Source organism: Squalius cephalus, assembly GCF_949319135.1.
Source record: "Squalius cephalus genome assembly, chromosome: 3".
Classification (NCBI taxonomy): domain Eukaryota; kingdom Metazoa; phylum Chordata; class Actinopteri; order Cypriniformes; family Leuciscidae; genus Squalius; species Squalius cephalus.
The window spans coordinates 34,863,381-34,886,227 of NC_137124.1; the positions used below are offsets into that span (position 1 = coordinate 34,863,381).

At 37.6% G+C, this 22,847-nt stretch overlaps 3 protein-coding genes across 3 annotated transcripts in view; 2 read left to right on the forward strand and 1 right to left on the reverse strand.

The window, feature by feature from the left end:
* Positions 1 to 364: 364 nt before the first annotated feature.
* On the forward strand, positions 365 to 4,759 carry mfap1 (microfibril associated protein 1). Its single transcript, XM_079865111.1, has 8 exons — positions 365 to 589; positions 893 to 1,109; positions 1,214 to 1,346; positions 1,440 to 1,627; positions 3,107 to 3,376; positions 3,476 to 3,635; positions 3,707 to 3,796; positions 4,335 to 4,759. Exons 1-8 carry the CDS (start codon positions 508 to 510, stop codon positions 4,512 to 4,514), a joined length of 1,320 nt encoding a protein of 439 aa, XP_079721237.1. The 5' UTR covers positions 365 to 507; the 3' UTR covers positions 4,515 to 4,759.
* A 633-nt stretch (positions 4,760 to 5,392) lies between these two features.
* Positions 5,393 to 7,133, reverse strand: hypk (huntingtin interacting protein K). Its single transcript, XM_079865117.1, has 4 exons — positions 6,921 to 7,133; positions 6,508 to 6,563; positions 6,345 to 6,396; positions 5,393 to 6,251 (listed from the first exon to the last, which is right to left on the reverse strand). Exons 1-4 carry the CDS (start codon positions 7,080 to 7,082, stop codon positions 6,156 to 6,158), a joined length of 366 nt encoding a protein of 121 aa, XP_079721243.1. The 5' UTR covers positions 7,083 to 7,133; the 3' UTR covers positions 5,393 to 6,155.
* A 6,356-nt stretch (positions 7,134 to 13,489) lies between these two features.
* Positions 13,490 to 22,847, forward strand: part of serinc4 (serine incorporator 4) — a 12,113-nt gene continuing 2,755 nt past the window's right edge. Inside the window, exons 1-7 of the mRNA XM_079865109.1 lie at positions 13,490 to 13,880; positions 16,894 to 17,061; positions 17,277 to 17,455; positions 17,727 to 17,806; positions 18,846 to 18,939; positions 19,403 to 19,614; positions 19,779 to 19,874. Of these exons, the coding sequence (XP_079721235.1) occupies positions 13,812 to 13,880; positions 16,894 to 17,061; positions 17,277 to 17,455; positions 17,727 to 17,806; positions 18,846 to 18,939; positions 19,403 to 19,614; positions 19,779 to 19,874 (898 nt within the window). The 5' untranslated portion in view covers positions 13,490 to 13,811. The remainder of the gene's footprint in view (positions 13,881 to 16,893; positions 17,062 to 17,276; positions 17,456 to 17,726; positions 17,807 to 18,845; positions 18,940 to 19,402; positions 19,615 to 19,778; positions 19,875 to 22,847) is intronic.

A 22,847-nucleotide genomic window follows, 5' to 3' on the forward strand; every position in this document is an offset into this window, starting at 1 on the left:
ATATGATTAAACAATCCTAAAAGCTTCTAACACTGTTTGAAGGAGATTTTAATTTGAGCAAGAGGAGAGTATAATTACTGTATGATTTTAGAATAAATAAAAAAACAGCTGTAAAATGCAACCATAGTAAAGGTTTACATAGTAATTGTTCGATAAAGAATAAATAAAAGCTAATATCAATATGAATATGTATAAAAATTATATTTAAAAATGCATCACTTTTACCTGATTATTATTATACATCTGATAACTTATCAGTCACCACCAAAAGAAAAGGACAGAAGAAAACTAATAATAATTAATAATAATGCGTCGGTGAATATTAAAGGGGTTTAAGGTAGGAACTACTAACAAGGTCAGTGTTTCCGCGGGGGAACTTTACATCCGCCAGTCATATTTCCGGGACGTCCATGTTAGTGGATAAAGAACTGTAAACAGGATTTTTACGCAGACTTTCATCGACCGTGTTTTCTTCAAGTGTTTAGGGACACACTTGAACTGTCCAAAATGTCAGGACCAAACGCATTAAATTCCAAGCAGCCGCCGATTCAGTCGACGGCAGGAGCTGTGCCGATCCGCAATGAAAAAGGTAACGTATTTCTCCAAGAAACTGAGAAACAGTTAGCTTTGACTATTAGCATGTCATGTACGAAACCATTATAATGGAAATATTCGTCTCAAACATAATAAAACCCCTGTAATTAGACTGGTTTGGATCTGAGTATTTTCGTATATTGAGTCTAGTGGTGGTTGTGGGAACATGCTCTATCTAGATGTTACTCATGTCTGAGAGAGCATGAAGCGAAAAGCAAATAACGTTTTGTCATCTTTTAATAACTTGACACACAGCTTATGACAATATCATCATTGTTTTGTTCTTATTTAATTTCAGGTGAGCTTTCTATGGAGAAGGTGAAGGTGAAGCGATATGTGTCAGGTAAGCGTCCAGATTATGCCCCAATGGAGTCCTCAGATGAAGAAGAGGAGGATTTCCAGTTTGTTAAGAAAGGTAAAGAGGCTGAAGCAGAAATGGAAGTTGAAGAGGAGGAAAAATCTGATCCTCGTCTTCGACGTCTCTTGAATCGAGTCTCCGAAGATGTTGAAGAAAGGTATAGCTTATCTATCTGTGCAAAACAATTTATTCAAATATATTATTCTTGTACTGGGGACCGGTTGGTGTTAATGTGAAATGCACTGTTATGTTATTCCACAGGCTTGCTAGACACAGGCAGATAGCAGAGCCAGAGCTGATTGTTCAAAGCAGCGAGGACTCGGATGAAGGAACCTGGCACCCTGAGCGAGAGGAGAGCAGCGAAGATGAAGAGGAGGAGGAAGTTGATGATGAAGTGGGTCACTTGAACAAAATATTTAGGAAAAGCAAAGGCTTGTATTTGCATTAAATGAGTTTACAAATAAGTGGTGTTATTTCTTCTGTATAGGAAATTGAGAGGAGGAGAGCAATGATGCGTCAACGTGCACAAGAGAAGAAGAACGAGGAAATGGAGATCATGGAGGTGGAGGAGGAGGGGAAGTCCGGTGAGGAGTCTGAATCAGAGTCAGAGTATGAGGAATACACAGACAGCGAGGATGAAGCTGAGCCTCGGTTGAAACCGGTGTTCATTCGCAAGTGAGTTTCTTAATATAAATTAATCTTAAAAAGAACCAATTATGCTTTTTTCTTTTTCTTTTTTTTACATATTCAATGTGTGTAATGTTGCCGTTTGAGCTTGAAAAAGGTCTGCAAAGTTACAAAGCACAATTTCCCCTCCAAAAGAAGTTATTCTCTATATCAGTAAGCACTGTTTCTGAACTCCCTGAAATGCCTTGATTGTAGTCTTGAGTTTTCTTCTGGGAAGGAGCACGTCATAATAATTCTCATTTAAATAATTTCTGCCCAATGCATACGCAAAAAAAAAAGAGGACAAGGCCTGGTTAGTTAGTTAGTTAGTTAGTTAGTTAGCAGTGTTGAAATTTACGGTTATGGTAAGGGGTGTGACTTTTCCAAAATGTTTAAAGCAGTTGACCAATCACAACACACTGACCCAGCTGACCAATCAGAGCACATTGTGCTTATTAGAAGGAGGGGCTTCATAGAGACAGGAACTAAACAGAGCGTTACTGACAGACTGGGAAGAGAGGTGCTGCAATAATGTGAAAAAATAGTTTTTTTAAAATTCAAGCATGAAAAGCTATTCTAGTAAATCCCAGAAGCAAAATCAAGATTTTGTAAAAGGGCACAATATGTGCCCTCTCTAAATGCCCCAATATACTCACGGCGAAGTTCTTTTTCGTTCTTCGTTTAGGAGTAAAACGAAGTTCAAAATACGTGAGCAGCAATATACTGATATCGAACATCTGACACCGCCCACTTTGCTGAGAGCGGCGTTTAGATGAATATGTAAATATGTGCTGCGTGCTTTCCTCTCAATGACAAAATAAACACACAAGAAAATTGAGAAAACAGCAAGCATTTTAAATAAAGTATAAGAAAAGCATGATTATAGCAATGTGAATGTTTGCACGAGCTCTGTAATTCAGCACTCTAGTAAAGTCACGTTTATTTATATAGTACTTTGTACAATAGATTGCTAATTAAACATGAAAAACAGTGTCAGTGTCTCGTTTCATCAGAAGTACAACTTCATTTTCTATAAAGCAGCTCTCCAGTGTGTTTGTTCACTCGTGAGGAGAAATTTACTGGGAAAGATTTTCACTTGAAAGAAGGCGGAGCCTCCATGCACACCTATTATGTAATCGCAACGGACCAATGGTAGTACAAAGGTGTTTACCAGCCTTCGACAACCTGTTTCGAACTCCAAACGAAGTTTGTTTTTGCCTGATTTTGTTCGAAATGACATCACAGTTCTTTCTTCGATTTGTGCTTGAAGTATATTGGGGCTTTGAGTCTGTTATTCAGTAAACATTCAGCTGTTACATTATACGCTTTACAGTGCCGGTGAATGTTTTAATCTTGTGCTGTCTAACACTGAGATTAATATAAAGCTAGACAGTTGACAGCTGACCCTTGATAAATGAAAATATAATAAAAGCTTATTCAAAATATGAAGCAAAACTCTCAAACTCTTTCATCAATGTGACATTTCAGGAAGGACAGGGTGACAGTCGCAGAACGAGAAGCAGAGGAGCAGAAGCAGAAAGAACTGGAAGTCGAAGCCAAAAAACAAGCTGAAGAGAGACGCCGCTACACGCTGAAGATTGTAGAGGAAGAGGCCAAGAAAGAGTTTGAGGAGAACAAACGTACGCTGGCTGCTCTTGATGCTCTGGACACAGATGGAGAAAATGAAGAGGAGGAATATGAGGCCTGGAAAGTGAGAGAACTGAAGCGTATTAAGAGGGACAGAGAATGCAGAGAAGCGTGAGTACTCGTCATTTTCACAACAACAACAAAAACATTACATTATTTTTTAGAAAGTAAGTCATTACAAATTTGACATGGCATTTCTTTAAATTGCAGAATGGAGAAAGAGAAAGCAGAGATCGAGAGGTTTCACAGTCTTACCGAGGAAGAGCGCAGAGCAGAACTGCGCACAAATGGAAAAGTTGTCACCAACAAAGCATCGAAGGGCAAATACAAGTTTCTGCAGAAGTATTATCACAGAGGAGCTTTCTTCATGGTGAGTGATAAGCAGATCATCATTACCATAATTTGTTGTTTTGTCTGATATACATTTCATCTTTTCTGCAGGATGAAGAGCAAGATGTCTTCAGGAGAGACTTCAGTGCTCCAACTCTCGAGGACCATTTCAACAAAACAATCTTACCCAAAGTCATGCAGGTCAGTGCCATGTATTTGAATCCATCATACTGGTTTAGAAATGCCATTCTACAGCTGTATAGTTTATTCCTCAGATCAGTTTATTTTGGGTGTTGGGTTAGTTTTCCAAAGGTAGCAATGTTAAATACTTAAAATCAGATTTTGGAAATTAGTACCAGTGCCAATCAGATCTCAGATTTTGAGAGCCGAAGTTGCAGTGAAATGGAAGTAGCGGCAGATCTTTTCTGATGTATTCTGACATACACCTGAGTGAAAGGGATTATCGTAAAGGACAAGACCGTTCATTCCCTTGGTTGTTGATTGGATGGAGGCAGATTGGAATGAGAGTTTGTGGTCAATTGTTAAAAAGAAGGAAAGAAAAGAGGTGGTTAAAGCAGACTGAATCATGTGGGATATTGTCTGTTCAATTTAGTAGTTAGCAGTTAAATGTAGTACTACCTTCTTGCAAATCTGCTTTGTCAAATTTTGGGCCCATAACTTTAGTAGTCTAGCATCCATGTTTATATTAATATAACTGATAATTCAATGTACTTTGTAGGTCAAAAACTTTGGACGTTCTGGACGCACTAAATACACACATCTGGTGGATCAGGACACCACTTCATTTGATTCTGCCTGGGCTCAGGAGAGCGCTCAGAACAGCAAGTTCTTCAAACAGAAGGCAGGGGGCGTGAGGGACGTGTTTGATCGGCCGACAGTGCATAAGAGGAAGACATAATCCTGTTATTTATGCTAGAAGAGCAAATTCAGCTCAAACAAGGACACTTTTAAACTCCCACATCACCCTTATTTTACATGCGAGTGTTGGAGAAACCTCATAAATCCATTAAATCTTTATTGCATTTAGATTGTGTACATCTAGATGTTTCATGTGTACAGAATTCGGACTCTTTAGTTTCTTTGTTTCTAATGGAAAAAAAAATGTACTTTTTGTTTTATGGCAATAAATTACTATGACACTGATCTCCAGGTTTGTTTAAGTCTTAAATTAGGTTTGAAATATTTAAGGCCATAAAAAGTCTTTAAAAAAGGCTTATATTTTACATTTAAGAGGTCTTACATTTCGGATGACACTTTGACTTAGACATATTTGAATGCTTTACCATATTACCATGATTTGCTTGTTCACGTGACAATTAGCCTCATTTACGACAGCAGATTACGACTGTCTCCTGCACGCGCAACAGGAGGAGAGAAGAAGAAAATGGCTAATGTCTGTTCGATTGTAAGTTAATTCTTTATGTGCTGGGGGGTGTGCGATATGTATAGTCTATGATGATATTGTAATCATTGTTTTAACGATATGCGAGTCACTGCGACCTGACATCGCATTTGTCACTCGTGCTTTCACTGCGTGATGTGTGCAGTTGTAGATATGTCCCCAAATGAGTTTTTGTCTTATAACTACATGTGAAATTTTCCCCAGCACAATTGCAAATGTGATATTTTATACAACAGTTAAATGAACAATAAGTTAAAATTGTGAGTTACATTTAAACTCAATATTGTTTGTTTTTCCTTTATTTCGCCGACAAAATTTTCAAAAATGAAACCGTAGCAGAACCTTGCAAAAGACAGCGATGTTTTTTTTGTTTTACCGACTGAATTCGCGTTTTGAACGAATCAGTTTAACTAATAATTCAATTGTCCATCACTTGTTTCTTTCCCGAATGAATCAGCCGTTTGAGTGAATGACTGCCTCAACTGTGACTTGCTGCCACTTACTGGCGATTTTATTTTTAAAATACCCTTCAAATGAAAAGTTCAAAATTAGAAATAATTTCATTTTTAAATATTGAATAAATAAAACAATCGCATTAAATTATTTATGCAATTGTAAAAATGCCCTGGAAATCAATTTACAGTGTAATCAGCAAATATCGCCTCTTAATAAAAATGTTAATTTCTGTCACTGCTGTAAACTGACCAGCGCATAGAATATGAATATATGAATATCTTCATGAGTCAGCTGTCAACAACAGGCCCAAACCAGTCATGGTACCAGCACAAAAACACATTATAATCAACAAAACTTTGAAAATATCGCAATATAATTGTGTGTCAATATTGCACACCCCTAATGTACAGTATTCATTTTTATTTCTTCAGGTATTAAAAAGCCTTAAATTTGGCTTTAAAAAGTGTGCACAGCAACCATGATCTCACTGGTTCATCTGGAATGCATTACCAAAAAGGAGGCTGGAGCTTCTAAGAAATGAAAAGAGGTGAGTTGTACGGTTTAAGACTTTTAAAAAAGGGTTCCTTTATTAGAGACTAAATACAGTGTGAAAAACGGTTGATCATGAGCAAGAAGAAGGCAGTCCAATGTGTCCATACATCTCAAAGCAGTCTCATCCACTCAGTTGGTCAGAGCAATCAAAGCCTCCACCACATTTCCCATGTGTTCTCTCAGACTGCGCTCCGCCACTGATCGGGGAATCTCCATCTCTCCCATCTGTCAGGATGACATTATCATGTTTCTTCATTTCCCATGTTAAAGTAAACTGGTTCATGAATCTCGCATAAAAATACACTTCTGTATACTTACAATGAGCTCCACATCTTCCTTCTTTATTGTTACTTTGGCCAGTTCTTTTTCTCTGTGGAAGTGATAGAAATGAGTATTCTCGTGATGGTCATTTACTAACCTCTGCTGCTAAAATATTTATTTTATTGTTGAAACAAGATGATGAGGGATCAAAATTTCCCACCTTTCCTGTTTCGCCTTTTGCTCTCTGGATCTTCTGTCTCCAATCACGGACATGGCCTTTAAAAACGCACGTCAAATACGCATTAAAATTCATAACATAACTCATTTATTCTTCATATTACTTAAGATTTTTGAGCATGTACTTTTAAGGAACACATTAATGCTTTAATGATCCTTTTGAAAGGGTATAGGTCTCACTTCAGTGCTCACTTGGTAGCAAACTAACTAAGCCGGCTGAGCAGTCCACTGCTGAAATATTACAATATTAAAACTTTATCATAATTTGTGCGATTACAGAGGATGCACCATAGTTATATGAGAGTTAATACAGAAATCTACGGTCCACTTCTGCCGCACATGTTACTCAGTTAGCCAGGTTATCTTCATTCGCTGCTGATACTTCTGTCAACTCACCGTTTCCAAATTCGAGCTGGATATTTCTTTTTCCTCCGCATAGTCGGTAACCTTTTCCAAATCAGCAGCTCCACTATCATGTTTTCGGGGCTTTTCTGTTGGTTTTCCCGTACAGTTCTCATCAGCTTCCAGGTCCAAATCCACATCTCCCTCAGCCGCCATGTTTGCTTCTACACGCAGCCGGAACACAAAACAGTTATGAAAACACCCGGGCTGAGATTCATGTAACACACTGTGTGTGCGTGCGTGCGTGCGTGCGTGTAATATAATAATTATAATAAAAATTATTATAACATAGTAGAAATATAGAAATACTCAGTAAAACTGCAAATCTCTACATGGGTTTAATAATAAGTTAGGAGAAATATTTTATAAATCTACTTTAAAACACGAATCAACAGCGAAACCATTTCTTCTTATTATTTTTTTTTAACAATATGAAACTCCTCAAGACAGTATGCTGGACACTTGTTGGCCGCTTTTCCCTCACAATCTTTTAAAGTCACTATGAAATCAAAATGTCCTTTTTATGGAATATTGCAGTATTTTCCATGCACATCATTTTTGCGTGCACTTACGCACCCTTGTAATCTTTAAAGGGGTCCTATAATGCTCTTTTCACAAGATGTAAAATAAATCTCTGATGTCCCCAGAGTGTGTATGTGACGTTTTAGCTCAAAATACCTCACAGATATTTTTATATAGCATGTTAAAGTTGTCACTTTTTGAGGGTGAGCAGAAACGCGCCGTTTTTGTGTCTGTCCCTTTAAATGCAAATGAGCTGCTGCTCCCAGCACAGAGGGCGGAGCCTCAAGAGCTTGTGTGTGTCAGCAGCTCCGATTACCTCACACAGATACGCACTGAAAATTTCAAAAACTTTTAGCCTTTTATGTTCAAACCGGAGTCAGAAAGATGGAGAGACTCAAGAAGAAGTGACAACATTTCTAAATGGTTAGTTGATGAATTTAAGTAGCTTATGTGTAGTTATCTTCTAGTCATTGATTAGCGTATTCTGTCTTGATAATATATAAATCTTGTTCAGGGGGCGGGGTTTATGTAAATGTTAGGGTTGGTGATGTCACTAACCGGGGAGGAATGTCGTGTAGTCCCAACCAGCCGTTTGTTGTAGTCCTTAAAAAGCAATTTAAAATAAAATATCTCCCTTTGCTTTGAACTTTGAGTGTCGTAACTTTGCAGATGTTGTTTATTCCCAGACAGCAACATTACACACTATCTAAAGTTAGAAAAGTGCAATCATAATCAACCACCCCTGTAATAAAAAAAAACTTCCCCTCCCACTTTCTTTTTACTCCCCCTCCCACTTGCAGTCTTCTGTGAAGACGTGTTTACCGGCGCAAGGGCGAGACAACCTGTCACTCACATGAGCAATAGACCTTATTCAGAGCAGCGCCATAGGTATGAAAGTGAGGCTGTGAGGGACACTTGCCATGTTTTCAATGTTATCCGCTGTAAAAAGATGCATAAACTCCTAGATCACTTATAATTTCCATATCTCATGTTTTCAGGAGATTTGTATCTGCTGAAATTTCTTGGAAATATATATTTGCAGTGTTTCATTAGCAAAACAATTCAGAAACACGTTAAACAGTAGCCTACAATCCACTGAAGAGATGTATGTCTATCCCTCACAGATCGCTTTCATTCCTGTAGAAAATCAAAAATGGCGCTGCTGTGAATAAGGTCTATAGCAAATCCAATCCATTCTGATCCAACGATCCAATCAATTCCCAATGGGAAAAAAAAATCCTGCCCTACATTTTTTTTTTCTTGTTTGGGATATGTTACAATAGGGACAAAAAGACTTGCAACTTCCATTTCGTGCAGACTTTAAGCATTAGGATTTAGTTTGTATTAAACTTTTCATGAGACAAATTCAACCTTTGACTAGTAGGTACAATGTTGAGCTTTTTCAGAGAAAATTACAGTTTTTGTTATCTCTGAAAAAAAATTATATTGATTTGAAATGTTGATTTTTTATTTTTTTATTACAGTCACTCACAAGGCTGAAGATGATTATGGGTATATGAGACGCCATAAAATAGTAGGCTACAATTAGTCCCAAATTGTAAGCATCCAGACTTCAGTTCTGACATAAAACCATGTACACAATTAAACAGCCTCGCTTATAAACAGACAGATGTTGTTTAGGTCCCAAAGCTTTCACCACACTATTTTTGTCCCGTAATAGGTTTACCAGTGACAAATACTTAAAGCAACACTGTTACTACGAGCCTTTCTCATCCACCTGGGTTTTCCACCTCTTCAACTTATAATCAGCTTAACAAAAAGGACGCCTTTTCAGAGCACACCTGCTCTTCTCTTCTGCTGTTCTCCGTTGAATATGTTTACATTCTTTGAGGAATGTTACAAAGGTTTCATAGGAAGCCTTTCCCCATCATTACCAGTCTATTTATTCTTCTGTACGACTGATCTCTGACAGCCACTGGACTTGGAAATTTCCTCTGACAGCCGGATCAAGAGTGGGAAGTGATGCGTTGTCGCTGTTGCTGGGCACAAGTAAGCTTTCCTGGATGTGATGGTAGTAGCACTGTGTGAGCTTTAGCATTTAGAGATTGACCTAAAATGTAGCTTGATTTTATCATTTAGTAGGGCAGCACACTTCAGTGCGGATGGGATTGAGCTGTGGCTGTCAAATTAGTCAATAGAGGTCATGTTTTTTGGAAAGTGTTGGCTCTGCTACAGTGTCTATGATGACAAAATAAAGCAATAAGCCCCGCGAAGCCGTGATTTTCAGTGAATTTAGAGCAGCTAAAGGGCGTTGTTAGGCACGACGCGGAGCGGAGTTTATTTATTCCTCCGCCAAGCAATGTAGTTCCAAAGAGGTTGCCAAGCAACAAAGAATCACAAACGGCAGTAATGCGCTCACAGGTGTATGTTTGTTGAGTAATTTACAACGGCTTTGAACGCTGCTCAACTAATCAGAATCAAGGATCGGAACTATCCGTTTTTTTAATTTGGAATTAATCATTCCTTCATGCTTTATATGATTTTTTTTTTTTTTTTTTTTTTTTTTTTTTACCGAGCACATTAATTATGTACATTTAATTTGTTTTTGTTTTTAAAATTATGATATTTTCTCCAATCATTTTTGCTGGATTACTTCTGTTCCATCTGATGATGCTTTTCAGATGTGCTAAAACATGAAACACAAAGTAAAGGTATAGTGATTAACCCTGCAAACAGGGAACGCTCTCAGAACATTCTGGCAAGGTTATGAACAAATGTTCCTCCAATAATGTTAATAGAACTTTTGTTCAGAGTTCAGAGAATCTGAGCTTTAATAATGTTCTCAAAATGTATAAGCACAAAAACATTATGCATGCTTATACCATGGTCTGGGTGAATTCTCGATTCTGATTGGCTGCAGGGTGTCCATTAAAAAGTGATAGAGGACACCTAGTAAATAAACCGTCAGGCGTAACCAGGGAAATCAAGTTATTGTTTGTAAAAACTTTAGATTTCGATTGTAAAACTAATTAAAATATAAACTAATGTTTTAAAAATGTGTTATTTGGCAAGTGACCATGGTATAAGCGGGTTAATGCCTTTCGAGGTGTCCATTGTCAGGTATTTTAGTTGGCTTTCGTCGGAGACAACCTCCGTGCGTCGGACGGTTCACGCCTCGCCGTCGTCCATTAATACCTGACAATGGACACCTCGTCGGGCATTAACCCGCTTATACCATGGTCACTTGCCAAATTAACCATTAACCCTTACATCATTCATGGAACCTTTTTTCTGTAACGATGTAGTTGGATGTTCGTCTAACATTTTTAGTTTCAGAATGTTGTTAGAACATTAAGAAGTAACGTTCCCAAAATTATAAAATGGAATGTTCGTGTTCCTTCAACATTCGCATTACCAAGAATTTTTTTTTTTAAACATTAAAAAAAACTAGATGTTTTTCAGATATGATGAAACATGAAACACAAAGTAAAGGTAGGCTATATAGTGACAACATTAACCCTGCAAACAGGGAACGTTCTCAGAATCTTGGCTAACGTTCTGGCAAGGTTCTATCAAAGTTATGAAGAAATGTTCTTCCAGTAACGTTCATTCTCTCATAATGGCCGGATTGTAGAACAACACCTATGTGTGTATTTGTGGATGATTGTTTTCCATCATTTTTTCTAAAGCCCATTAAATAACATTGATCAGATGTTTCTCATGGAGCTTGCTGAGTGATTTGTATTGTACGTTGTGCTTTTGTTCGAACAGTGTGCTAGTGTCCCTCTCTCACACAAGGCCCCCAATTATGGAGTAAAAAGACCTCCAGTCATTCTGGGTGTTTCACTCTGAGGGAGAGATTACAGCTTCATTGAATACACTGTATACTTTAAAAGACTCTAATTGGTTTAGAAAAGTTCATGCCTGTCTCATTTAGCTGAATAAGGATTAATGCTGCTAAATTAAACGGTCAGTTCCTAGTAACACATTTGTTGTTATGCTCCTATTTACAGAACAAATAACACTGATTCATAAAGCAGAATGACAGTTACAAAAAGTCATATTCCATAGACATTTCCTTTTCTTAAGAGAGATTAATACAATGCCCATGCTGTAATGTGCTGTCACTCTGAGAGCTGCATGCCATGAACATTGTTACGTAATGATACTGTCCCAGACGATGTTTTGGCCACATGACCCTGTGGAACTGTCAATACTTTGAAATGTTCTTTCTAGACTGGAATAGTACAGTACTAGTACAGTACAATAGTCTGTACTGAGACAACAGTAAACTCAAATACTCTCTTGAAATGCTTGTAAAGCTTGAAAAGTTCTGGTTTAAAATCATGTCCTCCTATTAATTTCCCTGCAGGATTTTCAGGGACATTAACAAATAGGTTAAACTACTGCACCAGATACAGAGCATTAGTTGATTGGAACATCTTCTTAAAGGTAACTGTCACATTCCCCCCCAAAAAATGTTTTTCACTGTGCTGCTTTTTAAATGATTTATGTTTACAAAAAAAATGTGCATTTGAGGCCAAGAAAAACCTCAAATGTTCCATAAATCTTTAAAAGTTTTCTTTAGCCGTTTTTGTCTTTTATTGTGATAGAGGACAGTTAGTTGACAGGAAGCGAAGTTGGAGAGAGAGAGAGGGGGACAGGATCGGGAAAGGTCCACGAGCCAGGACTCGAACTCGGGACACCCGAAGCAACTGCGCTATATATGTGGGCGTGCTGCCCACGGGGCTATTGGCACCGACTGAATAACGTTTTTGCTAACGCTTGAGAACATTAGACCAGATAACTATGAATGAACATTGTATTAATGTTACAGGAAGAACATTTGTTCATTCATAACTTTGAGGGAACTTTAGCCAAAGAGACAGAATGTTAGCCAATGTTCTTTGTTAGCTGGGTTGACATTAGCACCACATTTGAAGTTAGTGTATCTAGAAAGTTTTAAAGTAAAGACCATGATCATTTTGCACAACAGCGGAAAGGGATAGTTCACCCAAAAATAGAAATTCTGTCATCATTTACACGCGCTTATGTCCATTGCACATCTGTAAGACATTCTTTTGACTGCAGGACACAAAAGAAGATATTTTGGGGAAAAACTGTCCATACATGGGGTCCAATGTCATTTGCGTCACAGCATTTTTTTAATACATATTCTTTTGTGTTCCAAGAGTCATGTAGGTTTGGAACGACATGAGGGAGAGTAAATGATGACAGACTTTCTATTTTTGTGTGAACTGTCCCTTCAAAGGTGATTTCTGAATCAACACCGCAACTGTTTTTACCATATGTACGATGTCAAGTTTGTACATGATGCTGAAGGCTGACGAGTTCAAGTGTTTGTCAGACCCTGCTGTCTGGATTAGTGTGTCACTCTACTGGAGAGAGAAGGTCATCCAGGCTGAGACGAGGACTAAAAACTCCAGGATAATCCCAGCACACATACACACTGACCCAAATATAGAGCTACCGGGCGCTCTGCACGCTAGAAACTCATAACACATCCCGTGACGCTACATAAACATGAGACACTATCACATATGATGATGTCCGCTTCGTTATAATCATTATCTTCAACTGAAGCAACTTGTCTCATATTGTGCAAACTTATTATGTGAAGATTGCCAGTGTTTGTTGAAGTGTACCCCCATTTCACATTGAGACTGGGGGCAATGTATGCAAAGAATGCGGGATTGGACCTGTGCCGCTCTTCCTGTGTATTCCTCTAAACACCCACTTCATTCGCTTCCCTCTGTTTCTGGGTCAAAGCATAATGACCAGATTACATATGTGGCCTCTATAAAATCAGACAAGTGAGTAGTTGCTAAGGTGCCACTTAGCCAGAAAAGGGGGATCCAAAGGTATGTCAACTTTGCGAGAGAAATCACAAAATCGCAAGTGATTACATTATTCTGCCTTAAACCGATTAGAACCCTTGGGAAATCCTATTGTACGTGAGGGTGCTCTGGAGCCGGTGCACTGGAGCGAGGGCCTGGGGGAAGGGAGGGACAGATGGAACCTGCCCCCTCCTCCCGCTGCTCTTGTTGACTAATCTCACTGGGTGAGTACAGGCGACCGGAGGGACGGCAACTGGGCATCCACTCTTGCGCACAAACTCTTCTGGCACCATTCGATGCCACTAGGCAGCTCGTAGGAAATGGGAAGAATGTTCGGATGTTCCAACGCGCGGAACATGAGGGTGTGCAGTTGGAGATCCATGGAAACACACCTGCAGAGGAAATTAGCTGAGGACCATTTCATGTAAAGCTGAGGGACTCCTACAGTTGATAAATTGTCCTGACTCACTGGTTATAGTATATAATTAGATTTTTTTCGGAGGACTTGTTTTAATGACTAAGCGTCCTTGACAAATAAGACGCCATGTCGACAGCTCAAGCTTTACACCACACCGGTGTCTACAACTATTTCCTCAACATGGTGGCTTATCAGGTGAGAGAGAAAGAGAGAGAGAGATGGATATTATTTCATAATGATGGGAGATGTGCAATGACATTTCAGGTGTTTTCAGATTCTCATGGATCTATTATTGGAACACAAGAAAAGCTTTACATAAGCATTATTCTTCTCTTACCAGAACCTAATCTGGCTTTGTAGAACTTAGAACTCAAAGACAAATTATGACGAATGTTGTGGATTTATGTTGAACATAAGGAACCTGACAATTTCACTTATCTTACGACTACAGCATTTTCAGTTACTGGATTTCACACTTTTTTGCTATTTGTCCTAAATATGAGTGAAGTTGCCACAGAATGACACTGACATATTTGACAGAAAATAGAGCTCATTATATGATATAATTTGTATTAGTGGAGCACTGTATAGTATGTGAAATATATACTCATATAAGTATGTTTCAACGCAATAGACTTGCTTAAATACTGCGGAACCTAATTTTTCAAGCTTGCAAAGATTCAAGATGTCTACAGGTTGTCGCATAACTTGTCATAATGCTCTGTGATAGGACTCCATATTTTCATTTTATTGTTTTAACTAATTAACCTTGCATTTCATTTGAATAACTCAACTTAGGTGACTAGAGATTGAGTTCACTCAGTGTTGTCTGCATTAGGATGAACAGTCCCTGAAAAGAATAATTATTTAAATGATAATTGCTATTATAATTGCACTGTTAAAATAATTGGTCAGTTGTTGTTGTTTGGTATAAGAAGATAAAACTCCTCTGTCAACAGAAACGCACAGGCATCATGGAAAGTGCTTTCTGTCAAATGAAATTAAGAGGATGAATGACTCATTCTATCATCATAAGCTTTAAGATTCAGTGTGTTTTCACCCTCCTTACTTCTGAGATGTGAGAATCAATAATAAAACGTTTGTAAATTAATTTATAGAAAGGATCAAATGTCGTCACTCCTTATAATCTTATTTCTAAACCACAAGCTGTCATGTTCTGAGTCATGGTATTTCAAACCAAAAATATTCTGCTGTCACAAGTTGTCACCATCACTTTAAAACCAGTTTCGCTTCATTTACACTCTAAAACGTCATTCACAGAACCTGTTATCACATCTTAAATAAATGCACGGTTGCAAGTTTAAAATCTGAGATTTAATTATAACTTTTAAGTTGCAAGCATTATTTTGTTGAGTTCTGTTGACAACTTTGATCATTACATAAACATAATATTGTAATTAAAACTCAAATTTATGCATTAATTAATTTATTTATTTATTTTTGTAAAGTAATTTAATCAAATAAGTGGATTATTAATTACTTTTTACTATGTTTACATTACAAATAATTAAGTTCCTGTAACTCACTGTAGTTTGTTGGTTGAATATAGTTGTCATAATTAACCCTTAAATGCATGAATGTTTTACCAATCATTATTACATATTCGGGTCTTTAGAGACCCAGATCTATATTTAACACGTATGAATCTCTATCTGATTATATAAAATTCTTTATTACAACAATTACAGAAGAATAAAATAAAGCATTTTTGTTACCTTTTGGAGCTTGAAAGGGTTCAGTTTGAGCATATGTTTTATACAATCATCCTTTTTAGAGCTAATTTCCCAGGACATTCAGCATCTGGTTCATATTCGCGATCTCAAACGTTCTTAAAACTATCATTTTCAACATCTTCAAAATCAAAAAAATTTTTTTTAATTTTAATTTAAAATTTTGATCGCTGACAGCTTCTTCCCCAGATCCACCATCAAGTGGACAGTGACACTAATATTTGATTGCGGTCAGTACTTGCTCTGCAGTAAATCGCTGACCCATTTCAAGTTTTGCTGATGATACTTCCTGTTCTTTTGTTTTCTGCCTGCGGTAACTATGAATGAAACGTCACTTCATCATTGTGTATCAGACATTGTCATCTTATGGAATAAAGATGAATTGTACTTATTTAGTCATCAGAGAATCAATTATTTTTGTGCAGGAAAAAAATATACTTACACTGTTACACTCCTCGGGTCATTGGCAACCCTATTAAAGTTTTACAAAATAAATGGGTACACAAGCATTCTTTTATCATTTTTTTATTGTTTATAATGAATTGATTGAGGAATACTAAAAAGGTTGATGTCTAACTTTAAAAAATGAATGAGGAGGAGGGTAGTGAATGACGTTTAAGGGTCAAAAGAAAATGATGCACCTGAGACCTTATGTCTCTAAAAAGCACACCAAAAAAAAAATGTAATGATCATTTGCTCATTATTTACTCACCTTCATGTCATTCCAAAACCTTAAGACTTTCTTTCTTCTGTGGAACTGGTTTCAACTGTTCTTGTCCAAAATTAAAGTTAATGAGGTCCAAAACAATACTGGTCCCCACTGACTTTTATTGTATGAACAAATAAACACTGGTACATATTACAAAATATCTTCTTTTTTGTTTGGAAGCTTTTCAATTTTCAAAAGGCAATAACTTTTTTTTTTTAATTTGTGGTGGAAACTAGTTTCTTCTGAAACAATCTTTGATACTTTTGTGTTCCTGAAAAGAAAAAACCCCATATAGATCTTGATCATCATGAGAGTGAGTAAATGATGACATCATTTTCATTTTGGGGTGAATTATCACTTTAAAGACTACTACAAAAGAGTTAGACATGTATATATCTTGACATGAATTACTCTATATTTTGATGGTTTTCCCCTCAAGTCACATAGTGAATAACTGTGACAGGACATCGAAGTGAAGCACAGTTCTTCACACAGTACATTACTGAAAGATTGTGTTTTTTTATACTGCTATCATTCAAAATCCAGTATACGCTAATGAAAAATAGATTATTAATCTGTCAGTTGGAACCGAGTTTCTGCCCAATCTCTGCTTCTGGGTTTAGCTGAGGATAAAAGATGTTTGGACCCCATCCAGACAACCAGCCCCGATCCCTCAGGAGAAATACAGATGCTCTGAGCGACCTCGATTAATCCTGAACCCTGACTGCTCTGCTTTTCTTTCCATCAGATATGCTGCTGCTGTGGCCCGGCACCATGTTCCCTGTGTTGCTCCTTCTGTCCGCCCGTCAAATCCTCATCCAGCACGCGGGTCATGTACACGTTATTCCACATCCTGGCCTGCACTGTCTCATGCCTCATGCTATCTAAGACCGTGTCCGAGGCGGTGAGGGAGAATGTAAGTACAGTTCTTACACGTTGCACAGGCTCCAGTTGGTCTTAATTCGCCTAACTGACTTTTATTTGTGCTGGTGCTGTAAACAGCCAAAACTCTGCTTTATTTGTATCAAGTCTCATCCAATCAAATCTTGGCTAATCTGCTTGGCTGGACACACACCAGCTACTCATGCCAGCCGGCTGTGGCATACAATAACAGACAGCTCTCTTCCTCAGGTGCCTTTCTTTAATGTGGTGTGTGATGAGGCTCATGGTGGAGGAGACTGTCAGATGTTGGTGGGTTACTCTGCCGTCTACCGGGTGTGTTTTGGCACAGCTTGCTTCTACTTAATGATGGCCATCTTCCTCATCGATGTGAAGTCCAGTCAGGATTTCCGAGCCCTCATCCACAACGGGTTGGTGACTGCATTATTGTTTGCACTGTCTGTAACACAACAGAAAGTTGCTTCGACTCTTCACTTCGACTTCTTTTGATTGCTCTACAGATTAAATACTACATAGCAGTTGTGGAGACATTAGGTTAAGTTCTTAAGAGGAAGAACATGATCTGGAAGAACCAGATACTTGGACCATATGGTGTACATGCATCCATGTTTATCAGTAGGTTTATTAAGTTACTTCATATGAATAAACTAACACACACTTATTCTCCTCATTCTCACTTAGGTTCTGGTTTCTGAAGTTCATCACTATGCTTGGGATGATCGCTGCTGCCTTTTTTATTCCCACAGAATCCTTTTTGCATGGTGAGCTATTCATCTGTGACACAAATGCTTATATTTGAGAAATAATAGAGAGGAACTGATATAAAAATTCTGGCTGAGACCAATAAATAAATTAATAACATTACCATTCAAATGTTTGGGGTCAATAAACATTCAATATGTATATGATTGTTTTTTTTAAATAAATTGATACCTTTATTCAGCAAGGATGCATTCAATTGATAAAAAGTGACAGTAAAAACATTTATAACGTTATAAAAGATTTTTATTTCAAATAAATGCTGTTCTTTATGAATGCAATTATGAATGCACAATTAAATATTCAATATCAACAAATTAATATCTAATAATGGCAGATAAACTTCCTACCGATATGGGAAAGGAGGTGTATTGATCAAAACATAGTGATGTGTCCTAGACTATCTAAACTGATAATGTGCTTATAGTGATTATGTTACAGTCTTGGCTCATGGCTCTGGTGATGATCAGTCTGGTGTCATGTGATTTGCACTTCTCCTTTAAATCCTCCAGGTGGCCCTACGGACACATTGAACGTTTTACATTTGCACACAAAGTGGGGATTATCTCAGTCAGTGGGCCCAGTTTATAAAACACGAACATATTTAATTGGAAAATGTTACAATGTTGCGTTCAATTCAGTGAGACATGTTATGTACAAATGGTTTTACATGTAATTTTACTTTTATTTTAAGTTTTACATGTAAAAAAAAAAAAAAATACTGTCCTTTTCCTTTATATCCTCGCTTATCGGGCTTATGCTACTCTGAACAATGCCTGAACTTTGTATTTTGAGCACTTCTTGCGTTGTTTTTTGCCTCTTCACGATGACTCGCTTAATTTAGCCCTAATTCGTAAGTCGCTTTGGACAAAAGCGTCTGCTAAATGACTAAATGTAAAATGTAAATGTAATTTACAAAGGAATTCGTTCTGGTTCATAAATACAGCCCAGTTCACCTCATTTCACTGTATTTCAAAAATACACTGTATTTTTTTGTCTTATTTTTAATTGTTTTCCCCCTTTTTTCCTCTTTCTATGTAGCTTGGCATTACGTTGGAGTAGTTGGAGGCTTTTCTTTTATCCTAATTCAACTCATTCTCATCACAGCTTTTGCTCATACCTGGAATAAAAACTGGTAAGTGAGGAAACTGGGTTCACAACAACAGTATGTCCTCTTGAGGCAAACCTGCACTAACCCACAATAACTACTGTAGGAAGGTGCTCATTACCAGACTATGAAGAACCACATCTGGTTCATGTCTGGAGTCACATCTCGCTCAGGAATGATAAAATATCACCCTCCTCAGTTGTAGAGTTTTAGATAATCTCTGTCCTTCACTCCCTTCCTGTTTCTCGCTCTGGTATCTCACTTATTCATATACACACGCATTCATACTCACTCCCCGTTCACCCTCTGACATCCAGTTTCTCCCAGATGTTTGTGGAATCTACCTCAAGCCATTTTGAGGCAGAATGTCGTCTTAACACAACGGACATAATAGGAATTATTGTACTTCCTGTTTTTCTTGATTTTTTATTTACATGTGAGGCGTCATTGATCTCACTCACCCTGTCTCTGCCCTGCCTCTCATTGCCAGGTTAACCGGTGCAGCTGAGAATAAAAGGTGGTACGTGGCAGTCATGTGCGCTACCCTCTTTTTCTACACCATCGCCACCATGGCCTTCACTTTCATGTACAAATACTACACTCACCCAGCGGGATGCCACCTGAATAAATCCCTGCTATGGACTAACCTGGCCCTCTGCACCTTCATGTCTTTTATTGCGGTCACTCCCTGCGTGCAGCAAAGTTAGTGCTTCATCTGTTTCTGTTCTCTCACCAAAACAATAGTTTGGTAGTTTTTATCAGTAGTTTAGATATAAATACCCTTGCAACAATTGAACCATAAAATGTATATAAATGAAGAATGATTAGTCATTTAAGTTGACCGTTTGTTTCGCTCTCCCTCTCAGAACAGCCTCGCTCAGGACTCCTGCAGGCTTCCATCATTTGCTGCTATGTCATGTACCTGACCTTCTCTGCTCTGTCCAGCCGCCCACCAGAAAAAGGTAAGCAAGATTTGCTTGTTTCATGCATTGTTTCTGGTCAATTTTAGGCTATAGTTTGCTTCCATAACATGTCTTCTTTCAGAATGGTAGCAAGAAAACATTTCAAATATGCATTTATCAAAAATATAAGATATCAGTTCTGCTGTTGCTCATTAATAGGCGTACCTAGTGATGTTGTACAATGAAGACGGTGTCATGTCGCCGGAAATAGAGTCATCAGTGTCCCACTGTGTAGTGAGCCAGGGTCCTTACTGTCCTTACCGGTGCCGAATTCATGTACACGATATACTAGCTCACGACCTAGGAAGTTAGGGAGCTGATTGAGAAGCACCCATAGTGATAACCATAGCACGGGACAAAAATATGACATGTCAAATTACTGTAGATATGCTTTAAGCAATATAAATACAGACATGAGATTAATAAAAAAATATATTCATATCAAAATAGTTTTGAAATTTCTTTTCCAATTAATTGTAAAAGAAATTACTTGGAAATAATCTTAAATGTCTCACTGTACATTACATCTGCACTTTTACTAGAGCACCCTCACTAATTTCAGAAGCACCCTCAGTGATTTGATTATTAATTTATTAAAATGTAGATAGTACAATTTAAATGTTTTAGTAAACTTAAAGCTAAAGTTTAGGAAAATGTTTAATTTTCCATCTGAAAGTAAAATTAAAGGTATGAGTCTGCAAATCCATTTAAATAATTGTGATTAAAACAACTGAACAAATAATGAATTGAGATTTTACAGCAACATGAATGTTTGTTATGATGCATAAATCTCAATTTTACCAATGAAAAGTAATATACATGTGCATGTGCAACTAACTGACGTGAACACCTGAGCTGACGCTGAGCGTATTGATTTGACCAATCAATTGGCACATATTAACATACAACACACCTCCAGAGTTAGACGGAGATGCATTTATTTTTTATTAACTAAAAATTAACAAGCAACAATTATCTAACAAATAAATCAGTTCGACGTAAATGTGTGTGTGTGTGTGTGTATATATATATATATATATATATATATATATATATATATATATAATGTATATATATCACCATCAACGTAAAGTATGTACAGTCAGGAAGGGTACAAAGCCACGCTAAAGTAACATAAGCTGATAGTGCAGGGGAAAGCTTAATGTAGAGGTCATGAGCAGAACGTTCGACACTCGACTAATCACCTCGAGGAAGGTGTGAGACTAGAGCCAATCACTGTCCTCACAGCAGGACATCATCTGAATAGATGAGCGAACGCACAGTAAATATGGGTCACACAACGAGACTGTGGTATAAGTGAAATTGAGCCTACCAGCTGATGCTACCCGCGTTGACATGGAAACACCGTGGAGTTCAATGTGTGAGCTGGCACAAGATGCCAGAATCCAAATCAGACTGCTCTCCCTCTGCTCTTTTCTTCTTCAAAATCTCACACTGATCAGTCGAATATTAATATGAAAGAATGTAGCCCGACTCAATTATTAAAACCAGGAGATATAGCTTGCAGTTGCATTAGAAACCATTAGAAACTGCATACACAAGAATGACTAATTTTTCGTTAATTGAAATAAAGCTGTAATAAAATAAAATAAATGAGAAAACTAAAATTAAAGATGTTTACTTAACTGGAAATTTTTTAAAGTAGGCCTACTAAAATAACTAAAACTGAAACAGCTAAATTGAAATATTAAAAAAACTAAATGATTTAATCACATAATACAATTACTAAACCCTAAACTAAAATAAAAATGAAAGTTGAAAATATAACAAAGATAATTCAAAATAATAATAAATAAATAAATAATTCTAATATAAAAATGATCATAACTTATATTGCTGATGAATAAAGCAACACTTTAATGGCACAGTTACCCATTTGCAAGATCATTAGACACTTAACACTGGTAGTTATGGGGGGGGGGGGGGGGGGGGGGGGGGGGGGGATAATACTGGATCCAGCATGTGTGAGCCTGTCTCTACCTGTCAACACAAAGCCAGCCAAGTAACTAACCAGACAGTCACTGTAATGATGAGGGGCACTTGAAGAGTGATTGGCGGCCTGTTTGAATACTTTCAACTCTTTATGAAACTCTAAAATGCTTTATAGAATCACAGACTGATCTGTTGTTTCAAGGTCAGAGCGCAGTGATGCATGCAAACCTCTATCGGACTAACTGGATTGATTCATCCCTCAGCAAAGTTAATCAAACTGGCTGTAATCACATAGTCATTAACAAAAGGTCATCAGTGGAGCCGCAAAACTCTTCCTGGTTCGCCATCTCATCTCACATCATTTCATCCATTAGTGGTGCATTTCAGAGGAAACCTGTGGTGATGAATGGTGCGGGCTCAATATACGACAGAGATGAATGAGATTTCCAGAAAGAAAAGCTTTGGTGACTGAGGTCATAGAAAAGCTCTCAAGCATGTAACACAGATGTAGCTGAGGGTGTTTCACGTGGGTATTTGAAATATAGATGTTGATGGTAAAGTTCAGGGGAGAAGAATTACAGCTGCTGCCGTAAAAGGATTACAGAATAGTTATTACATTTGCCAGGTTTTGATTTAGGATGATTTACATAATGTCTGATGAAGAGCTTTGGGTTGAAATATCACGGATGTGGTTTGATTAATATTGCAGGATTGTTGCTTTCTGGAGAAACAGTGTACTGACTTTTCTTTGGTGAATGGCACTGTGTGTGTATATGTGTGTTTGTTGTGTCCTGTCTTGTTCGCTAACTATCAGCGGGTTTATGGCCTCTGTGTGCTGCATGAATTCATAAAGGACTGAAGTGCGCCCTGGGGCATGCTGGGAGTTTAATCCCATCTCAGAGGAATTCTCTCAGACACACAACACACAATATCCACAGACCTCTAAATCATCTCTGAACCCAGAAACAATGGGCTCAAGAAATCCTTAATGGAGCGTGTAAATGTGACACTAAATGCAAT

Bases quoted from the DNA above. Each gene is read 5' to 3' on its own strand.
- mfap1 (XM_079865111.1), top strand. From the start codon at position 508: ATGTCAGGACCAAACGCATTAAATTCCAAGCAGCCGCCGATTCAGTCG. The intron at 1,628-3,106 runs GTGAGTTTCTTA...GTGACATTTCAG, and splicing joins AAACCGGTGTTCATTCGCAA to GAAGGACAGGGTGACAGTCG. The intron at 3,377-3,475 runs GTGAGTACTCGT...TTTAAATTGCAG, and splicing joins GACAGAGAATGCAGAGAAGC to AATGGAGAAAGAGAAAGCAG.
- hypk (XM_079865117.1), bottom strand. From the start codon at position 7,082: ATGGCGGCTGAGGGAGATGTGGATTTGGACCTGGAAGCTGATGAGAAC. The intron at 6,397-6,507 runs GTGGGAAATTTT...TCACTTCCACAG, and splicing joins CAAAAGGCGAAACAGGAAAG to AGAAAAAGAACTGGCCAAAG. The intron at 6,252-6,344 runs GTAAGTATACAG...TCATCCTGACAG, and splicing joins AGGAAGATGTGGAGCTCATT to ATGGGAGAGATGGAGATTCC.